Below are 16,273 nucleotides of genomic sequence, written 5' to 3'. Positions count from 1 at the left end.
GGCCGAATGGCCCAATTCTGCTCCTATAAGTTATGAGCATGGATAGGAAGGGGTTAGAGGAATATGGGCTCAACAAGACCATCTTAGATGGGGCATCTTGATCGGCATGGACGGGCTGGGCCGGTGGATCAGTTTTTGTACTGTAGGACTCCACAAACACTGCATCATAAAGCACCTGTCCAAGATATTAAAAGGTTATACCTCGCTAAGCTCCGGAAAGTTGTCTTGCTGGCAGAAAGGACACTGCCAAAGGCCGGTTTCATCATTCCTGATGGCCTGATCATAACTCTCACCCTGAGGCCTCCTGTGAGCAATTCCTGTCACGTTGCACGTTATTAATTTACCTAAAACAGTTAAAAATCAAAACAAAAAACAAATGTTAAAAACACAGGCATTGAGAATTAAGAGAATGCTTGAGAATATGTTTCTATTGGTGGTAGTAGCGAAGAAGACCTCACCAATGTAGAATGTCTCTGGAGTTTCCTTTGTGAGCATGTTAAAGATCTCCTCAGAGTTTGGTGCACGGCAAGGTATACGCAAATCCTTGTATCTGCAGCTCAGCTCGGCTCGAATGTCATACAGTGTGATGCCTTTGTTACCATAGCCCTGTTAAATTAATCATTCAAAAGCGTGAATTAAAGAACGTAGTACAGTCATGGCTTCGGAACCCACAATGTTTTTGGCTCGCAATGTTTGTGCCGAACATGGTGCCAAGTTAAACTGATCTCATCCGCCTGTACATGATCCATATCCCTCTATTCCCTGCATTTCCATGTACAATTCCATGATTAGTACGGGTGTCGGGGGTTATCGGGAGAAGGCAGGAGAATGGAGTTAGGAGGGAGAGACAGATCAGCCATGATTGAATGGCAAAGTAGACTTGATGGGTCGAATGGCCTAATTCTGCTCCTATCACTTATAAATGGTTAAATTAGACAGATTACACCAGGATAAATCAGACACTGAAATTTAATTTTTCTATTCACTAATTGGCACGCCCTGGAAGGAATGCTTATGTATTTAGTCTTTAGAGATACAGTGTGGAAACTGGCCAATCGGCCGACCTGAAATCACCCCACAAACTACAACCAGGGCCAATTTACAATTTTACTGAAGCCAATTAATCTGCAAACCCTTCCTAACAGTCTCTTCACAAAGGAACTTAGAAAATATATCCTATCAAACACGAACGAGATCTAGTACTGGTACTGTAAAACTAATGAAAATAGGGAATTACTAATGTGCCAAACTTGTTTAGTAGAGTATTGATGCACCATGTAAAGCTTTGTTGCGTGCCAACCAGTCAGCAGAAACATAAAACATGATTACAATATAGCCATTTACAGTGTATAGATACATGATAAGGGAAAACAAATTTCATTCTAAATTATACTATTCATGTACAAAAAGGAGTTAAATGTAAAACTTTCTTTCTGGTAAAATCAGATGCGTTGATAAATATTTTAACACAGTGCATCAATCACAAAGCAACACAGCAAATTTGAAACCTTTGAAGATAGATAGATAGACACATAATGCTAGAGTATCTCAGCAAGACAGGCAACATCGCTGGAGAGAAGGAATGGGTGATGTATTGGGTCGAGACCCTTCTTCAGACTAAAAGTCAGGGGAGCTGAAGACGAGAGATACTGGAGGGCATGGTGTGAAAATTACAGATCAAAGCAGACGATGTTCAACTGTTTCTGCCAAATGAATCTCAGTTCAAACGCCGCAGCGGGAAATACTAACCTGCCTTTCCAGCTCTTCCGCAAATGCGTCAAGGTCGAGATCTTTTAGTCGCTCAGGGTTTTCCAGAATTTCTTCCAGCGCCCCAGCGGGGTTGGCATCCTCTGCCGATTCATCGTATTCCAGAGCGTCCACCGCCATTTTCCTGGCCCATTCGTACGTCTCAGGATGAACTCTTGATCCGTCCAGGACCTCAATGTAGGAATCAGTACTACAGATTCAAACAGCTCAGCGTTACTTCCTGATCAACGTTATCTATCAAATTACATTTTTCTTTCTTCCATCCATGCTATGTACGGAGATTGTGCGTTCTCCCTGTGACCGTGTGGGTTTACTCCAGGCTCCACCCACCTTCATTAGTTCGTAAGTCATAAGAACAGAAACCGGCCAAAACTATGGTATAGACTTTATTTCTTGGAGCTCAGGAGGATGTGAGGTAATACTATAGAGGTGTACAAAATCATGAGAGGAATAGATCAGGTAAACGCACAGTCTCTTGCCCAGAGTATGGCAATCGAGAACCAGCGGACAACGTTTTAAGGTGAAAGGGGAAAGATTTAATGGGAACTTGAGGGGTAACATTTTTTACACAAAGGGTGGTGGATGTATGGGACGAGCTGCCGGAGTCAGGTACTATCGCTACGTTTAAGTAGCATTTAGATAGGTACATGGATAGGACAGGTTTAGAGGGGAGATATGGGCCAACACAGGCAGGTGGGACAAGTGTAGGGATATGTTGGTCGGCGTGTGCAAGTTGGGGCAAAGGGTCTGTTTCCACCCTGTGTAGATGGGGCATGTTGGACTGTGCGGGCAAGTTGGGCCAAAGCGCCTGATTCCACGCTGTACGACTCTATGAGGCGGGACTAGTGTAGATAAAGGTGCTTTTCAAATTCTTTGAAAAACGTAGATGTGATTAATAGTGTTTCAGAAAGAGTACATTAATATAATTAAGACTAACCTGTCCCCTAAAGACGCCGTATCTATTTTAATAAATCCCGCACAATTGATGAAGACCTTTGGACCCATGTGGCACATGGTGACGAGCTGGGTCCTATTCTCCAAGCGAGTGTTATTCTGTTTGAGGATCTGCGACACAAATTTAACACCTGTTAGTGTGATCGATACACAAAAGTTGAATTATGGTAGGCGCCAGGGTAAGCGCTCAACCAAGAAAACCAAAAGCAATGCCAAAGTAGTATTTAAACTACACATGTACTTACGCTACAGGGCAACTACTATTTTGTAAGTTTCTTATAGAAACTTACAAAATTCTTAAGGGGTTGGACAGTCTAGATGCAGGAAGATTGTTCCCGATGTTGGGGAAGTCCAGGACAAGGGGTCACAGCTTAAGGATAAGGGGGAAATCCTTTAAATCCGAGATGAGAAGAACTTTTTTCACACAGAGAGTGGTGAATCTCTGGAACTCTCTGTCACAGAGGGTAGTAGAGGCCAGTTCATTGGCTATATTTAAGAGGGAGTTAGATGTGGCGCTTGTGGCTAAGGGGATCAGGGGGTATGGAGAGAAGGCAGGTACGGGATACTGAGTTGGATGATCAGCCATGATCATATTGAATGGCGGTGCAGGCTCGAAGGGCCGAATGGCCTACTCCTGCACCTAATTTCTATGTTTCTATGTTTCATATTTAGTATCAGGCAACTGAACCATCCTACCACAACCAGAGAGCAGCCCTGAACTACAGTCTACCTCATTGGTGACCCTCAGACTATCGTTGATCAGACTTTGCTGGCATTCCCTTGCACTAAATGTTATTCCCTTATCACGTACCTATACACTGTAAATAATCTTTTTGCAAGACACATCCCAGTAAAGCGAAACGTCGCCTATTCCTTCTCTCCATAGATCTGCCTCACCCGCTGAGTTCCTCCAGCATTTTTGTCCACCTTATGATCTTATTCGCTTGAGTTGAATTATTATCTTATTATCTTCTGTTTCATGTTCATAAATGATATTAGCCGAGTTATGCCATTTGGCCCATCAAGTCTACTTCGCCATTCAATCGTGACTGATACCTTTCCCTCTCAACCCCATTCTCTTGACCTTTCCCCATAAACCCTGACACCCGTACTAATCAATAATCTATCTATCTCGGCTTTAAAAATATCCATTGACGTGGCCTCGACAGGCTTCCGTGGCAATGAAATCCACAGATTCACCACCCTCGGACTGAAGGGATTCTTCCTCATCTCCTTACTTAAGGAACGTTGCTCTCTAACTTTCTTAGTGAACAGCGTTGAATTTCTTTTCTTACCTTCTGCAGGTGCGATCCTTTACGTGGCCCCAGACCACAAACATATTGAACCAGTGCTTGAGTGTGTGGATGTGTTATCGCTCTGTTTACATCCACACCCACTTCATTCACTCGGTTAATGAATTCACAGTAAAGCGCACCCAGTAATTCTTCTTTTATAACTTGTTCCTGGGAGAGGGTGCAGGAAAATATCAATCTCTTAATTCGGTTTGAATGAGAGCAAAAGTGAGATAGATAGAAGATAGAAGAGGAGGGGGGGAAGGGAGGGGAAAGGAGGAGGCGTGGAGAGAGATTCAGACAGTATTTATCTTACTGTATAATGAGGGAGGAAAAGTTGATTCTACTCCATTAAACATTACAGACAAGATTAGATTGCTATTAGAAACTAACATTTAGAAAATGGCATTTTCTTGTTACGATTTATGCGGCAGTCTGAATGCAAGTGATCACCCATTGTACACGACAGAACAAAATTATAGACTTACTCCCTCAAATTGTTACAGCTGGGATAAAAAGGCAAGCAAACTAATTTCTCAGAATTTTGAAATAACACAATTACCTGCAAGGGGTGCAATTTGAGACAAATAATGTCATCATCAGAGCTGCAGACTTGAGCAAACTCGACCAGTGGGTCCTGAACCCTGCGAGCCAGTGACACTGCCTGACGTAACAGCGGTGGGTAATCCCGAAATTCATTCTAATCAGCAAGGTGACAAAGTTAAAGTCATTGTAGGCAACACATCTGCAACTACTTTCTTTAACATTTACAGGTCCACCACCAATTTTCCAGCAACTGGTAGTCCGATGCCTCCTTTGATCCGGACAAAATGACAAGAATACACTTGGTATCCCCCCCCCCCCCCCCCCCCCTCCGAAGTCCCGCTAAAAATGTGGCACCCGGGCTGGGTGTGGCAGCCGATCGCTACTTCATGGGGAAGTCCGCGGCAGATCGGTGGGTTGAATTTGCCCCCTGCGGCTGGGGCTCTGGAACTCCGGCATGGCTGAAGCCGGCAGATCCGTTCCCATAGCCGACTTCTGATGCTGACTTTGCGGGCTGGCATCACGACCCCCCGCCACCCCCCTCCGGCGGCCTAAGCCGACCGTTCCGGTACCGTTGGACTCCTCTCGGAGACCGTGACCTCGGTTGGTCCGGCAAATCGGATAATCCAGAAAGGCCCTGGAACCAAGGGTGCTGGAAAATCGGCTGGTGGACCTGTATTTCTCACTAAATCACACGTGGAGAGAGTCTCCCACTCTTCTAACGATGTTTCTCAACATTAAATTGACAAACAACAACGGACACCTTAGAATCAAGCAAACAAGCAGATGCTGGTTTACAAAAGGAAACACAAACGGCTGTGCAACTCAGCGGGTCGGGCAGCATTTCTGGAGAACGTGGGTAGGTGATGTTTCAGGTCTGGACCCTTCCTCAAATACCTTCATCGCTCGGGTTTATTTTTCTCTAGGGCCATCATATTTATTTTTTTAAAACAGTCACAGTATCATGGAGGTGTACAGCACAGAAACAGACCCTTCGGCCCACCATGTCTATGCTGCCCTTCACGCCCACTATGTCCATGCCAATCTTTTGCTCACGTACACAAATCCTATTTTCCACGATTAGATCCGTATCTTTATACTCTTTGCCTATTCAAACTTTTGTCGAAATGGCTCCTAAATATAGTAATTGTATCTCATTTCACTAGATCCTTTGGCAGTGCATTGCAGTTAACAGCCATGGTGTGTAAAAAGCCACATCCCCTCAAATCCCCATTAAAATTAATTCCTCTCATTTTAAACCTTTGCCCTCTTAATTTTGATACCTCTACCTTGGGGAAAAATACATTCTTTGGACAGGTACATAGATAGGAAAGGTTTAGAGGGATATGGGCCTAACGTGCAAAGGTGTGACTAGTGTAGATGAGGCATCTTGGTCGGTACGGGCAAGTTAGGCCGCAGGGTCTGTTTCCATGCTGTACACTCGATGACTCGATAGACCTTAATCTATGCCTCTTATTTTATATGTAGGAAGGAACTGCAGATGCTGGTTTACACCAAGGCTGGACACAAAATGCCGGATGCCATCTAATGTTAAAGTGAGTAGGAAGCAGTCTGAAGAAGGGTCTCAACCCGAAACGTCACCCATTCATTCGCTCCAGAGATGCTGCCTTTCCCGCTGTTTCTCCAGCATTTTGTGTCCAACTTTGATGTTAAAGTGATCTTCAATAGACCAATTTGAATGAGACAATGCATTGTGCATCATCCTCCGATTGTATGAGGCACAATACACTTCATATCTATGTGGCTCGGCCTGCTCCCATTCTCCCTTTGCCCAGTCTGTGTGCTGTTCGCCACAAGCCGTTAGTTCATTTTAGGTCGCTTTTTGAGTTACGCATTCATTACCTCGGACTTTTTGCTATTCATATAGAGAAGGGCCAGCTCATTGTCCACCAAGTGCACTCCAATAGGTGACATTTGATGCTCCTGCTCCAGTTCATTGACAATTCGTTTTATATCCTCTACAACCATAAGTGCGTCCCTAAACAGAGAAACATCTGCAACTTCAGTCTCCAAAGTAAAACGTCCAATGTCTATGCAAAAGAGTACATCTAAACGCCGACATTCATAACCCCGAGGATTAAAATGGTCCGTGTAAACACCGGTGGGAACATTATGAAATGGAATCGCTGCCTATTTGTTGGAGATGGAGAAGATAAACTGGCCCCTGATTTATTTCCTTAAAGGAAATGTCTGGCCTTCACAGTACCCCAAATCAGTAAAATAATAGTGCCGTCTCAGCGTATTTAGGAGACATTTGTGGGAAGGATCTGTAGATGCCGGTTTAAACCGAAGATAGACACAAAAAGCTGGAGTAACTCAGCGGGGCAGGCAGCATCTCTGGAGAAAAGGAATAGGTGACGTTTCGGGTCGAGACCCATTCGGGTCTCGACCCGAAACGTCACCTATTCCTTTTCTCCAGAGATGCTGCCTGCCCCGCTGAGTTACTCCAGCTTTTTGTACCGCCGAGACATTTTTACGGTGTCAACCATGGCATCAAATTAACTCTACGGACTATTGAAATATGGTGGTTACAATGATTTCTAATGACTATATCTACTCCCCGTGACTGCGTGGGTTTTCCCCGGGTGCTCCGGTTTCCTCCCACACCGCAAAGACGTGCAGGTTTGCAGGTTAATTGGCTTTGGTAAACATTGTAAACGGTCCCTAGCGTGTAGGATAGTGCTAGCGTGCTGGGATCGCTGGTCGGCGCGGATTCAGTAGGCCGAAGGGCCAGTTTCCGCGCCGTATCTCTAAACCGAACAAGAGAATCGCCGCTCCACCTGAGTGTATTGTTTGCCCCCTTCGACGGCGCGAAGGAAAGAGGTGGGTAAACAGGTGCGGAATCTTGTCTGGGAAGACGGAAGAGTTAACTATACAGTTGCGGAATGAGCAGGAAGGGGAGGGAAGGGGAAAATGAGACCGGTAGTGGCGAGATCACGTTGGAGTTGATAGCTATTGCGAAGAATAAGTCGTGCCGGAGGGATGGAACGCATATCCTGCGTCCAAGAAGGTGCCCAACCTTGCCATTAACTATGATCTATCCTTGACTGGACTTGGCTGGCTTCACCTTGCACTAAACGTTATTCCCATTATCATGTGCCTGTACACTGTGAATGGCTCGGTTGTAATCAAGTATTGCCTTTCCGCTGACTGGATAGCCCGCAACAAAAGCTTTACACTGTACCTCGGTACACGTGACAATAAACGAAACTGAAATAGACGTACTCTACCTATATCTGTCCCGGGGAGAGGGGTAAGACAACAGATGTGTGGGAAATAGACAAAATGTGAAATATGAATCAGACAACTTACACATTTCTCAGATAAATTTTAAGGCTGAATTGAATTTATAATGTTATAAAACGTTTAAGTTTTATAGGCGGCGAAAACAAAGGGAGGGGGGGGCGCATGGAGAACGGAGGGGCAACTGGCGGGGGGGGGGGCTGCTGTTACATGAGGTGGCAGGCAGTAGATAGGACTGTTCGGTACATCTATTACTTTGTCGGTGCCGACACGTGACCACACTTACGTACCGCCTAGGTTGTAAGCAAAACAAAGCGTTTCACTGTATCTAGATACACCAGGTACCTGTGACAATAATGTATCACTCAAAACCATTCTATTAAAAACATGACAAATGTTGGGCAAAACAGAATTATTCTTCAATAATTGAAAACAATTTAAATATCGTTTTGAAATAATTAAAACCCGTTCCTTGGCTAAATACTAACTCAACAACATGGATTCTCACCTGTTCTCCCCACCGATCGCCACCACATGAGGCTTCTTACTCAGAAGAAACTTTTTCAAGCTTTCAATATCCTTTGCCTGTGGACAAAGAGATGGAGAATCAAGCTGCGGGAAATTCGCTCTTTTAAGACCGTTTACAAGATCACCCTTCGGCAAACAAATCCAGGCAGAGCATACTCTGTAGGCCGAATGGCCTAATTCTGCCCCTATGTCTTATATCTCATCAATCTGTTCTTCTTTTCCACATGGATTCTCTTATATTTCAGCAGGAAAACAGACCCTTCAGCCCATCTCATCCAAGCAGTCACGGTGGCTCAGCAGTAGAGTTGCTGCCTTTCAGCGATTGCGGTGCCGAAGGCCCGGGTTCGATCCCGATTACGGGCGCTGTCTGTACGGAGTTTGTACGTTCTCCCCGTGACCTGCGCGGGTTTTCTCCGAGATCTTTGGTTTCCTTCCACATTCCAAAGACGTACATGTTTGCAGTTTAATCGGCTGGATAAATGTAAAAATTGTCCCTAGTGGGTGCAGGATAGTGTTAATGTGCGGGGATCTCCGGCTGGTGTGGACTTGGTGGGCCGAAGGGGCTGACTCCGTGCCGTGCTTGTCTCTAAACTAAACTCTCTTTAGAGTTTAGAGAGATAAGAGCCAAACCCAGACAATTGGGACTAGCTTAGATGGGTCATCTTAGTCGGCATGGACTGAGGCACGTTCCCATGCGGTAATGACAATCACAATAATAATTTATTCGCCAAGTATGTTTTGCAACATACGAGGAATTTCATTTGCCAAGTCAGTCATGCAAATAAAAAGCAACGGAACACAAAACACATTGTAACATAAACATCCACCACAGTGACTCCTCCACATTCCCCACTGTGTTGGAAGGCAAAAAAAAAAGTTCAAATCTCTTCCCTATACGTCACTATATAACACTAACTCTTGGCACAACTTTCATGAATGGTGTATTTGTCTTTTATCCAAGATAAATTAAAAAAATGGAGAGTAATTGCTGGCAATGTCACAAAAAAAACTGAGGGGCAGTGCAAAAATGTTTGCAGAAATCTTGGCAGACAGCATCCAATGTCTCTCCTCCATCTCTTAAATTTCTACTCAAACCGGGTACCATTTTGCACACTATCAGTACAGTTTGCGTTTCACTGCATTGAAGCAAGCTATCTTACCTTCCTCTCTCGTTCTTCCTCACGCCAGGCATTCCTCCGCTTTAAGAAATAAGGCAGTCGAAGGAAGTCTGTCACTTCCCCATCACCATTGACAAGAGAACAGAATGACGGCGCATCCCTGGTGGAAACGAAAACACAAAAGAAACCACTCATTATTTGGCATCTATGGAGCGAAGGAATAGGTGACTTTTCGGGTCGAGACCCATCTGAAGAAGGGTCTCGACCCGAAACGTCACCTATTCCTTCGCTCCATAGTTGCTGCCTCACCCGCTGAGTTTCTCCAGCATTTTTGTCTTCCTTCGATTTTTCCAGCATCTGCAGTTCCTTCTTAAACTAATTATCTGGCGGTGATTACAGGTCTATACAACAGCAGTTTACACACATATATATGACATATGAACATGCCATAGAGATGAGAAGAACTTTTTTCCAGAGAGTGGTGAATCTCTGGAACTCTCTGCCGCAGAGGGTAGTCGAGGCCAGTTCATTGGCTATATTTAAGAGGGAGTTAGATGTGGCCCTTGTGGCTAAGGGGATCAGAGGGTATGGAGAGAAGGCAGGTATGGGATACTGAGTTGGATGATCAGCCATGATCATATTGAATGGCGGTGCAGGCTCGAAGGGCCGAATGGCCTACTCCTGCACCTAATTTCTACGTTTCTATGCTAGAAATCATAAATAGTCTTAATGATTCTGTCTGATTGTTCTTCAAACAAATGAATCTACACTGTTCTGTTTACAGATTGCAATTTTTAAAAGCACGCCATAAATGAGACTGTGCCGAGAATTAACAACATTTATGATACCCGCCAGAGGAGGTAGTTGAGGCATGTACTATCATAATGTTTACAAACCATTTGGCCAGGTACATGGATAGGATAGGTTTAGAAGGATATATGGCCAAAGGGCTTATTTCAGCACTATATGACTATCAACCTTAAGACACACAAAGACTGCAAGGTGTAAAGAGACTGGACGCCCATAGTCTGAATTGGTGTGCGAGTCCCAACCCGAAATGTGGCTTGTCCAATCCCTCCACAGATACTGTCTCACCCAGTTCATCCAGCATTTTGTTTTTTTTTCCAGGCCACTCACGCCAGCAGCTTTGTGTACAGAGGAAGTTCTCATTTCAAATGATTCAAAGGAACGAGAGTACCATGGCAGACACAAAAAGCTGGAGTATCTCAGTGGGCCACACTGCATCTCTGGAGAGAGGGAATGGGTGACGTTTCGGGTCGAGACCCTTATTCAGACAGTACCATGACAATATTCACAAACCACTACATGGTGGAGACACAGAAGGCTTGATTATAATGAATCAACATCCTTTCCCAATAAGATCATAAGAGATAGGAGCAGAATTAGGCCAGTCGGCCCATCAAGTCAACTCCGCCATTCAATCATGGCTGATCCATCTCTCCCTCCAAACCCCATTCTCCTGCCTTCTCCCCATAACCTCTGACACCCATACTAATCAAGAACCTATCTATCCCCTGTCTTAAATATATCCACTGATATGGCCCACCACAGCCTTCTGTGGCAAAGAATTCCACAGATTCACCACCCTTTGACTAAAGAAATTCCTCCTCATCTCCTTCCAAAAAGAACATCCTTTAATTCTGAGGCTATGACCTCCAATAAGATTAATAGGCAAGTTAAATTGATGCTTTGAGTAAAGATTCCTTTTTTCATTGAGTACTGAGTTTCAGAGTCAGATCTTTTAACAGGTTAATAGCCCTTACATCACCAAAGTACACAAATTAAAGAACAAAACTGGGAGAATATTCTATTTAAATGATATCCATGTGGTATGTCTGCTCTACATCCTAATGTATTTAATGAACATGTATAGATCACTGAAATATTTGAGCAAATGACTCTTGTTTTAAATATATACAGCATCATAGTGTATTTTATCTGAATGCATACAGCTATGTGGAACTGCAAGTTGTTGTTTAAATCACAAGTGGAATTGATTAACAATAGCATTCAGGGCGATGCATTTTGAAAACATAAACAACTTCTTGCTTTTGAAACCAAGATTTTCTCTATGCATAAACATCTACACGTGTATACGGATCTTTCCTTGCACACATACCTTTCGTCTGTAAACGCCATCCCCAACACTCGGACACCTTTGCTCTGACTTTCCTCCATAAAGTCATCGTCATCCTCATCGTTTTGCTGGTCAGGCCGATATGGCGCAACCTTCAACCAGTTGTATAGCTTGCGACTGCAACACTAGCAAAAAGACCAATTGTAGAAAATTAGCCCCTTTCGACAAAAAGAGATATGTTTTCATGCAAATATGTTAAAGACATGTTAAAGGGCAAAAATCATCCAGCGTGTAGAAAGGAAATGCAGATGCTGGTTTAGACCAAAGATAGACACAAAGTGCTGGAGTGACTCAGCGGGTCAGGCAGCATCGCTGGAGAAAAAAGGATGGGTGACATTTCGGGTCGGGATCAGTCACCGATCCTTTATCTCCAGAGATGCTGCCTGACCCGCTGAGTTACTCCAGCACTTTGTGTCTACAAAACCATCCAGGTCTTTTTATGACCGATCTTGTCACAAGATTGCAGCTGATTCTCAAGTATTTGTATTCAATACAAGAATTGCTGTTCATTGAATTAAAACCTGTTGCTGCATCTATAACCAGCATTACAACGTGCCAAACAGAACGCTTGGAGAGAGGTCAAGTATTCATGAGATACCTTTGAAATATAATCTCGTGACTCAATGAGCAACTTGTTTTTCAGCTCCTTGCCCATCAGTGGGTAGAGGAACTGATTCAGAGCCCGCTCGATTGCCATGCTGCGTTGCCTGTTCCATTCTTGCACTTGGTGACTGAATTCATCACGGTAGTAGAATTGCTTGATTTCATCAAAATAGGTCTGCTCATTGCCGTAACTAAAAGATGGGAGACATAACCACAAAACAAATTCATTGCCTGGTATAATATGGCACCATATTCTAGTCTCGCTGATTAAATGTCAGCAGGAGGCAAAATCTAGCCAGGATTTTCCAATTGCAGTGATGAAGAAACTCTCTGCGTTTGCTGTCGTTGTAACAGAAAAACGGTGGAAATTTGTGGAATGTGCGTTTGTTAAATATACCACAAATATATCCACAGCTGATGATAGAAGAATTCTCTCTATAGTAAAGAAAAATCCCCAAACACCTGTCCAACAGATCAGAAACACCCTTCAGGAGTCAGGTGTGGATTTGTCAATGACCACAGTCCGCAGAAGACGTCATGAACAGAAATACAGAGGCTACACTGCAAGATGCAAAACACTGGTTAGCCACAAAAATAGGATGGTCAGGTTAGTTTGCCAAGAAGTACTTAAAAAAACAACCACAGTTCTGGAAAAGGGTCTTGTGGACAGATGAGATGAAGATTAGCATATCAGATTGAAGGCAAGAGCAAGTATGGAGGAGAGAAGGAACTGCCCAAGATCCAAAGCATACCACCTCATCTGTGAAACACAGTAGTGAGGGTATGGACTGGGCATGTATGGTTGGTGAAGCTACTGGCTCACTCATCTTCATTGACGATACAACTGCTGATGGTAGTAGCATAATGAAAAGTGAAGTGTAGAGACACATCCTATCTGCTCGTTCAACAAAAAGCCTCAAAACTCATTGGCCGGCGGTTCATTCTACAGCAAGACAATGATCCCAAGCATACTGCTAAAGCAACAAAGGAGTTTTTCCAAAGATAAAAAATGGTCAATTCTTGAGTGGCCAAGTTAATCACCCAATCTGAACCCAATTGAGCATGCATGCCTTTTATATTCTGAAGAGAAAACTGAAGGGGACTAGCCCCCAAAACAAGCACAAGCTAAAGATGGCTGCAATAAAGATGGCAGAGCAACACCAGAGAAGACACCCAGCAATTGACGATGACACCATACGGGCGTCACGTGTCGAATTGTCACGGGGTGACGCCTGTATGGTCGTGAGTAGTCGCCCAAAGAGTTGTACCTTTTTCTGGTCGCCGCTGGATTTTCAACATGTTGAAAATTTTCGGCCACCTGCTGCGACTATGACGGGTGTCGCCGAAAAAAATCACGTAGGCGGGACAGGCCCTTGACATATTTCAAGGAACTGCAATTAATTTTTATGGAACGCAGTGAAAAATAAACAGGAAAAAGAGAACCGTGAACTCTAATCTGTCGAGGTAATCTGGTAACAATCAAAACCCGAACCCAAGAACCAAAATTCAATGCTACAAGGAGATCACAGGGAATTTTTTGGAAAGATGTTATTATAAAAATGACAATCACGGTATCATAAAATATACATCCTTCACACTGCGGTACCATGGGTCAGGTCAGCATCTTTCTCCCCTCTCCTATCGCCAATTGTGAAAACTCACCTGTCAAGTCCCTTCATGTCAATACAGATCTCCATACTTAGCAAGCCGTCTTCCTCAGCAAGGCATATCTTCAAGAACTGATCATCTCTCAATTCTTTGACAGGCTTATTCTTTACGTATTTGAAAGAATAAGCGTAGTGCACTTCATCAATGTCCTGAAACCATAAAACCCAAATGTTACAATACCGAAAACTCCTATTTACAATATTTCTTCTGTGGACGTGCCTTTTTTTAGAAATATTACCACGGTTCTGAAAATGATTATTTGTAAACCAACATCTGCAGTTTCTTCCCACACGTTTAATTTAATCATACCAGTTTTTGCCTAATCCTATATTTAAATACCAACTTTCACAATGCAGGATTGCGATATATTATGTTACCTAATCTCCAAAGGATTCATTTTCAGAACTTTCTGTCAGATTTTAGGCTCTGAGATGTGTAAGAAAGAACTGCAGATGCTGGAAAAATCGACGGTGGACAAAAAATGCTGGAGAAACTCAGCGGGTGAGGCAGCATCTATGGAGAGAAGGAATAGGCAACGTTTCTTGTCGAGACACTTTTTAAATGTTGATAAGTTTCTGAAATACCTGGTGTTACTGAAGTCAGGCACTTCCAAAGTGCATTTCAATTGTATCATAGCAATGCAGACACCATCTTTCTAAAAGTTACAAAATAATTCTCATCATCTTTTATCAATGATAAACCACTTTCTATCATTCTCCTTTCTCCCTCCTTCCCCTCCCCCTTCCCAGCTCTCCCACAAGTCTACTGTCTCTGCCTTTTCCTTTCTTTTTCCCTCCCCCGACATCAGTCTGAAGAAGGGTCTCGACTTGAAACGTCGCTGATTCCTTCTCTCCATAGATGCTGCCTCACCCGCTGAGTTTCTCCAGCAGTTTGTCTACCTTAGGCTCCGAGATGGTTACTTCAAGATTTTGCTGTATAAATACACATCACAATAAGGTACATTAGAGTTTAATTGTTGATGAAATGGTCAAGGCAATAGCTTTTTTTATCATCATGTGTCCCAGACAGAACAATGAAATTCTTACCTGTAGCAGCACAACAGAATATGTAAACTCAGGAAAAAATGTCCTATGTACATTTAATATATATATATATCCATGTTTATTCATAAAATAATAATACAAGAACATTTTATTTATTTTAAGAGTGGATGAAATTACAAAAATGCTAGAAATCCGAAATAAAAAGCAGAAAATGCTGGCGATATTCAGCAGGTTGGGCAGCATCTGTGGAAGGATAAACTGTTAACAATTCAGGTGCAAGACTTTCATCATCTGAGGAAGGGTCCCTGCACCTAATCCTCCTTCCACGGGTATCGTTTTACTCTAAACCTGACCCACTGAGTTACTCCAGCACTTCTACCTTTTTAAAAAAATAAACCAGCACCTGCAGTTCCTGCTTTCTACACTCCAGTATTTTTTTTAACCATTTTTCTGCTTTTATTTCAGATAACTTTGTTCCTTGCAAATCAAACTAAATTAGGTAAAAAAAATAGGCATTAAAATATGCCTAATGTGGTAGACAAGGAACTGCAGAAGCTAGGTTAGATAAAAAGCTACAAGTGCTGGAGTAACTCAGCGGGTCAGGCAGCATCTCTGAAGAACATGGATAGGTGATGTTTTGGGTTGGGATCCTCTTAAAGAACTAGTCTGAAGAACGGCCCTGAACCAAAAGCAGTCTGAAGGGTCCCGAAACAAAATCTCTCCTATCGAGAGATGCTGCCAAACCCACTGAGTTACTCCAGCACTTTGTGGCTTTTTTTTAAATGTGAACCAGCACCAGCAGTTCCTTGCTTCTACTACATTAGGCATATTTTATTTGCCGCCCGCTTGTATTCTCGGCTAATTATAACTATGGATTAAGTTTACTGTGTGCTGCTATTATCCAGTTTCAGTGCTGGAATAGGGATGTGGGTGGAAAGGCTTGTATCTGAATTTAGTGCACACCATCACAACAAAAATGTATGCATTTGCGTCCTGTATTTGATATGCTGTAAGTGAAGACAAAACAAAATTCCAATTTTGCGACCCTTGCATTATATACAGAAACTCCATGAATCACACATTACCTTTTTGCCTTTCTTCGAGGGAGTAATGTTTATCTTGGCTCTCTCTTGAAAGGTCTGTCTTAGAACCTGCTTGACCAATGGTTCTCGGGCAATCTGCATGGCCACCATGTATCGGGAGCCTTCCAGTACAACCTCAGGGGTTGGAAATTGGCTGAAAGATTAAAATATTAACAGATGGGTATAGATCTTTAACAAATCTATATTCCGTCAAGTATTAAGTTCAATAAGATCATTAAATGTTTCCACGTTGGCGTTGAATGACAGTTAAACAGGGAAGTATGTACACACA

The 16,273-nt window shown here is 43.2% G+C and overlaps 1 protein-coding gene across 2 annotated transcripts in view; it reads right to left on the bottom strand.

Annotated features, from left to right (window-relative positions):
* The window catches only part of supt6h (SPT6 homolog, histone chaperone and transcription elongation factor), a 68,884-nt gene that overhangs the window by 15,099 nt on the left and 37,512 nt on the right, over positions 1-16,273 (bottom strand). For both annotated transcript variants that reach the window (XM_055658123.1, XM_055658124.1), the window contains exons 15-27: positions 15,985-16,135; positions 13,890-14,044; positions 12,223-12,418; positions 11,607-11,749; positions 9,509-9,626; positions 8,329-8,405; positions 6,420-6,555; positions 4,576-4,713; positions 4,017-4,184; positions 2,705-2,832; positions 1,750-1,957; positions 459-606; positions 202-344 (exon numbers count right to left, since the gene is read on the bottom strand). In XM_055658123.1, the coding sequence (XP_055514098.1) occupies positions 202-344; positions 459-606; positions 1,750-1,957; positions 2,705-2,832; positions 4,017-4,184; positions 4,576-4,713; positions 6,420-6,555; positions 8,329-8,405; positions 9,509-9,626; positions 11,607-11,749; positions 12,223-12,418; positions 13,890-14,044; positions 15,985-16,135 (1,909 nt within the window). The remainder of the gene's footprint in view (positions 1-201; positions 345-458; positions 607-1,749; positions 1,958-2,704; positions 2,833-4,016; positions 4,185-4,575; positions 4,714-6,419; positions 6,556-8,328; positions 8,406-9,508; positions 9,627-11,606; positions 11,750-12,222; positions 12,419-13,889; positions 14,045-15,984; positions 16,136-16,273) is intronic.

This window comes from Leucoraja erinacea, chromosome 28 (assembly GCF_028641065.1).
Source record: "Leucoraja erinacea ecotype New England chromosome 28, Leri_hhj_1, whole genome shotgun sequence".
Classification (NCBI taxonomy): domain Eukaryota; kingdom Metazoa; phylum Chordata; class Chondrichthyes; order Rajiformes; family Rajidae; genus Leucoraja; species Leucoraja erinaceus.
This window is presented reverse-complemented; position numbering and strand designations above follow the sequence as displayed.